Source organism: Rhincodon typus, chromosome 2 (genome assembly GCF_021869965.1).
Source record: "Rhincodon typus isolate 14 chromosome 2, sRhiTyp1.1, whole genome shotgun sequence".
In the NCBI taxonomy this organism is placed as follows: domain Eukaryota; kingdom Metazoa; phylum Chordata; class Chondrichthyes; order Orectolobiformes; family Rhincodontidae; genus Rhincodon; species Rhincodon typus.
This window is the reverse complement of record NC_063333.1, coordinates 528,741-534,740: the sequence shown is the minus strand read 5'-3', so window position 1 is coordinate 534,740 and position 6,000 is coordinate 528,741. Positions and strand designations below refer to the sequence as shown.

The 6,000-nt window shown below is 46.3% G+C and overlaps 1 protein-coding gene across 1 annotated transcript in view; it reads left to right on the top strand.

Moving 5' to 3' along the window:
- Positions 1–6,000, top strand: part of scrib (scribble planar cell polarity protein) — a gene marked incomplete at its 3' end in the record, with an annotated part of 101,927 nt that overhangs the window by 82,682 nt on the left and 13,245 nt on the right. The window contains exons 22-23 of the mRNA XM_048617339.1: positions 1,729–1,905; positions 4,532–4,648. Coding sequence (XP_048473296.1) covers positions 1,729–1,905; positions 4,532–4,648 — 294 coding nt within the window. The remainder of the gene's footprint in view (positions 1–1,728; positions 1,906–4,531; positions 4,649–6,000) is intronic.

The following is a 6,000-nucleotide window of genomic DNA, read 5'->3' as shown; positions in this document are numbered from 1 at the left end:
GGTTTCACAGGTCGGCGCAACATCGAGGGCCGAAGGGCCTGTACTGCTCTGTAATGTTCTATGTTCTTTCCCTGCTTACCCCTACCTTGACCTCGAAGGATTCTGTCATATTACCATTGGTGAGGACAGTCACCAAAATCTCGTGGAGGAGATGGAGGATGTTGAATAGAATTTCTCTGGACGGTTGGCCTCTAACAGGATCTTCCGTAACATATCCCGAGTGACATGACCCTATAAATTAAAACTCAAATCCCTTTATAAACGCCCCCTTGCACACATGCAGACAGGGGAAAAATAGCTGTTGGAAGAAGAAAATTAGAAAGGCATTTGGGGTTTCTAACCACAGGTCATTGAGATGATTCTTATGCTGATTGCCACATTGCTTTTCAGTTACTTTTCAGGAGATGCTTCCACTGATTTGCAAGAGAGACAGGATAGGTGGTTTACTTAGAAAAAGGTCTCCTGACTTATCAGTGAAAAGTCAAAGCTTACAACAGTTGCTGATGGAAAGATAAATGTGTTTTCTTCATGTTTAAAATAGTTTTTGACTGCAGAGAACAGGGGGACAGCTCCTGTGCTGGTGGAGATAAAACACTTCGTTCTCCCCTTCTTCCCAGCTTCAAGCTGTTCAATTCCCTCAGAACCTATGACACAGTTTTTAGCACACGGAAGGTCTTTGTCATCAATAGCTGGTCACTGGGCCATAGACCAATCAACTTGTTGCCATGCCAGTGTTTCTGTATATGACCCCTTGGCTCCTGCTCATCTTCAACCACTAAAGTTACTGCCAATTCAACCAACTGTTCCCATGTTGCTTGCTATGACGGTCAGGTGACATGCTTTTCAGAACAGGCAATAATCCTTTAAAGCACACGTTTTAAATCAATTCTTTCCCCTCTCAGCACACAGTATACCATACAAAAATAAGAAGACAAATGCTTTGTATAGGCCTGTGGGATTTGTTTGGGGATTGATACAGGGCTATGGGGACGATGTGAAGCAGTGGGATTTGTTTGGGGATTGATACAGGGCTATGGGGATGGTGTGAAGCAGTGGGATTAGTTTGGGGATTGATACAGGGCTGTAGGGAGAGAGCGGGGCAGTGGGATTAGTTTGGGGATTGATACAGGACTATGGGGAGAGAGTGGGGATAGTTTGGGGATTGATACTGGACCCTGCAAACAGAATGGAACAGTGGGATTTGTGTCGTTTGATATTGGGTTGTGTTGGGAGCAGGACAGTGGGAAATGTGAGACTTGATACTGGCCTATCTTAGTTTTGGATTGTTCAGAGTGAGGTGGCATACTTTAATGTGATAAATGATGTTACTATCCTCCCAGACGACCACAGGACTGTACACTCATTAGATAGGGACAGTTAGTGGGTGGTTTAACTTGAGGGTCACCGTACCTCAGGTGATGGGCAAGGTCAAGTAGATGGGACTTCTCTGGTAATTGAGTGACATTCTTGGTGTTACTCTGCATCGCAGATCAGCTGTCCAGCCAATTGTGCTGGTCAGCCCCCTGGGAATGTGTTTACAAGAGGTCAAGAGCCTTAGAAGAGCCTTACCTGGCTCGTTGGTCTGTGATGAGTCTTGTCTGACATAGGTACTTGCACATTAAACCCCTTAAGCCTGCTCTGTCATTTAATTAGATCATGGTAGATGTGACGATTCTGTCTAACTGCCTATTCCACTAACCTTTCAGTACCTTGCTGTTGGTAATGCAGGTTATTGGCGATGGGCTGGCAGCTCGTACTGGGCTCCGGGTTGGTGACCGTATTCTGGAAGTGAATGGCATCGATCTTCGCCATGCGACCCATCAAGAGGCAGTGATGGCCCTGCTGTCGAACCAGCATGAGATCCGGATGTTGGTACGCAGGGATCCGGCTCCACCTGGGATGCAGGTCAGTCAGGAGAGGATATCAATCTCTTGCAGCTTCACCCTGATGGATAAATATGTTCAATCAAGGAGTGGGCTCAGAGCCAATTCTCAGTGTCACATCTCCTGAGCCTGCTGTGTGCTACCTGAGATCAGTCAGCTAACTGTCCTGATTCACTTATGGTGACTAGGAGTTTGCTTAATTCCTTTATGGAGCATGGGTGTTTCTGGCTGAGCCAGCATTTGTTATGCTGAACAAGGCAGTGGGTGAGCTGCCTTCTTGAACCGCTGCAGTCAGTGTGCTGTAGGTTAACCCACAATGCCCTTGGGGAGGGAATTCCAGGATTTTGAATGGCGAAAGATTTCCAAGTCAGGATGGGCAATGACTTGGAGGGGAAGTTGAAGATGGTGGTGTTCCCATGTATCCGCTGTCCTTGTCCTTCTAGATGGAAGTGATTGTGTATCTGGAAGGTGCTGTCAGTCAGGCCTTTGTGAGTTAATGCAGTACATCTTATAGACATCAGCTCTGGCTGTGTAGGTATTCCTTTGTGAAATGTTGCACTGCAGGTATTATCCCTGTTCACCTGGCAAATACTTGTTGCTCAAGTAACATTCCAAAAGTAAACTCTCTGGTAATTCCATTAGATTTTGAGTTCAGGAGCTGCGGAGACCTAAGGTAGGCACTGGAATATTTTTGCATAATTATTAGTGAGTTTACTCCATTCATATTGACGTAATTGTATGATGCAGCAACTAAATAGACAAGAAAGGGTGTAAAACAGATACCAGAGTGTGAATGGGCACCCCATTGCCACCTGACTCATTTTCTATCTGAAGGAGCTGGATGCAAGATGAAGATTTAATGAGGTAATGGTATTGTCACAGGACTAGGTAATCCAGAGACCCAGGTAATGCTGTATGATCAAAATTCTAGAAGTCGGAGCTTTATGACCATGAAACCATTGTTGATTATTGTAAAACCCCATCTGATTCACGAGCATCCTTTAGGGAAGGAAGTCTTCCGTTCACATCTGATATCTGGGCTAAGTGTGACTTCAGACCCACAGCAATAAGATTAACTCTCACTGTTTCTAGAATGTCCAAACAACTGTTTAGTCATATCACCCCCTGCAAAGTTTGAAAGAAACAGCTGGGTAGACCGCCAGCCCTGTTGACCCTACAAACTCCTCCATAGTATTGTCTGGGAGTTTGTACCAACATTGGGAGGGCTGTCTCTCAGACTAGTCAAGCAACAGCAACATAGCCATCCTCACAGAACCCCAGACACTAGCATCACCATCTCTGGATATGTCCTGTCCCACCGGCAGGATAGGCTCTGCGGAGCTGGCAGCACAGTGGTTATACAGTCAGGAGGGAGTTGTCCTGTACAGGACATAACTGGGCAATTTTCAACATTGTTGGGTAGATGCCAGTGTTGTAACTGTACTTGAAGGGCTTGGTCAGGGGAGCAGCAAGTTCTGGAGCACAAGTCTTCACTACTATTGCCAGAATTTTGTCAGGGCGTGTAGCCTTTGCAGTATCCTTGCAGATGAAGTGGAGGTTGAGGGGGAACCTGATAGAAGTTTATAAGATTGTGAATGGCATGGATAGAGTGGAAAGTATGAGGCTTCTTCCCAGGGTGGAGAGGTCAGTTACTAAGGGACACAGGTTCAAGGTGGGGGAAAGTTTAGAAAAGATGTGTGAGGCACATTTTTCTCACAAAGGGTGGTAAGTGCCTGGAACACGCTGCCAGAGGAAGTGGGGAAGCAGACACAATCGCCACGTTCAAGAAGCACCTGGACAAATACACAAATAGGAGGGGAACAGTGGGATATGGATCCTGTAAGTGAAGACAGTTTTAGTATGGAAGGGCAAAATGTGTCACCGCAGACTTGGACACAAGGGCCTGTTCCTGTGCTGTACTGTTCTTGGTTCTTTGACATTGAAGTTGGATGGGAATGTGGAAATCTAATCACAACCAGAAGGGAGCAGTTTCAGAGGCAGAATGGCCTACTCCTGCTCCTGATTGGTTTGTTTGTTTGTTATTGACAGAGAAACAATGGGCAGTAATTCCACTAGCTCTTGAGTTACAGGGTCACTGACTGAGTGATGATAAACAGTAACTATACCAGGATTGGATCACTGAGTGGTCAAGCATTCTGTTCAGTTTACAATTCCTTTCCCTGAAGTTATTTAGCAGCAGAGAGGTTCTTTACAAGAGCTGCACATCTTGAGAGGAGCTCTGCAATGAAACAGGTGGAGTTTTAGGAGAGAGTAGGGCTGGGACGGCTGTAAGTGGTGAGAGTGCACTGGGGGACTGAATGGTGTGGGGAGTGGTAGTGCATGAGGGTGGTCGGGGTCTGTGGGGTGTGGTCATGTCAGGATGGTCTGAGGGGTGGGTGAGGATGGTCTGGGAGGGGTGGGGACTGGGCAGGAGAGGGGGAGGATGGGATTGGGCAGGGGGGAGGCATGCCTGGTTGTGGGGTGTAGGTCTGGCTGGGGGTCTAGAGGGTACTGGGTGGTACTGGGCAGTCTGGGTCTGTGGGTTGGTGGCTGTGTGGTTCTGGGATCCTGTCAATATACAGTGAGTGGAACAGAGATGTGAAATAGCTGTCTGATTGTGTTTGCCTGCTCATACCCGTGTACAACAGGAGATCCGGATTGAGAAGCTGCCTGGAGAGAAGTTGGGGATCAGTATCCGAGGAGGAGCCAAAGGCCATGCTGGAAATCCTTTTGATTCGACAGATGAGGGAATCTTTATCTCAAAGGTATTATCTCAACCAGTAAGCTGACCCTAGGCTAGACTGGAGCAGGAAACGTTTGATGGTATCACTAACTCCATTAGGAACCATGTGCCAATACGACAAGGAAAAAACAGGATGAGACCATTCGGCCCATTGAGCCTGCTGTGCCACCCAATCCAGTGGTGTTTAAGGTTCTTGCGAAGATTTGTAGCTCGGGTTGTGGTTGAGGTTGTTGGCTTTCTCACCGAGCTACCTGGTTATTGTACAGATGTTTCTGCTGTGCTTGGTATTTTATGTGATCCGGTCTGTTGAGGTGTTTTGTGCCGTTTCTGGCTATTTTTTTTTTTGCAAGTCGTGTCTTTCCCTTTTTTGAACTTTCCCTCATGTCAGTGCACTTGGATAATGAAGGCCATCAATTTAACTGGGACAACGTGACCATCCCAGCTCAAGCCAACCACGGAGATGCACGGGAATTCCTAGAGGCCTGCTTCTCCACCCATAATGCAATCAATAAACATGTTGAATTAGACCCCATATACAAACCCATGCAAAAAAGAACTGGAAATAACACAAAACACCTCAACAGACTGGATCATATAAATTCCAAGTGGAGTTGACAACATGGCTTCATTGGAGGCTGCACTGATGATATTACCTAGCATGGTGATGAAACGTCTGTACTATAACCAGGCAGCTCGGCGAGCAAGTCAACAACCTCATCCAGTGGTGGCTTGTATTGACCTTGTGTTTCACCTCCACTTTCTCACCCACTCCCTGTATCCTCGGTTTCCCGAGAGAACAAAAATCTGTCTTCACCCACACCCCCCAACAGCCTTAAATATATTCACTGATAGAGAGCCCACAACCCTGTGGGACAGAGAATTGTAAAGATACCCAACCCTCTGAGTGAAGTAATTTCTCCTTATTTCATTCCTCAATGACCTGCCCCTTTACCCTGGGGCAGTGCCCTGTGTTTTAGATTGTTCAGCCTCAGTGTCTACCTTCAGAATCTTGTGTGTTTGAATGAGATCAGCTCTCGTTTCTCTAATCTGCAGAGAACATAGACCCAATTTACTCAACCTCTCATCATAATGCAATCCTCTTATTCCACTATCCAATTGAGTGACTAATCCAGTTTAGGACCTTAAATCTGTGCCTTTTGTCCAAGTGGGAACAGCTTTTTCAATTTAACAGATCTAGGACTTTAAACTAGTGAGTTGGGGGGAAGGGAAAGGGAAAACGACAGGGAGTATGATGGTAAATAAAAAGGTAAGCAGCAGGTTAGCATGTGTGCAGGAGGGTTTAAGTTCAAGGCAGACTATGAGAGAAGCAGAAAGGAAGGATAACTCAGGAGATATTATTAGAGATGTTGGAAA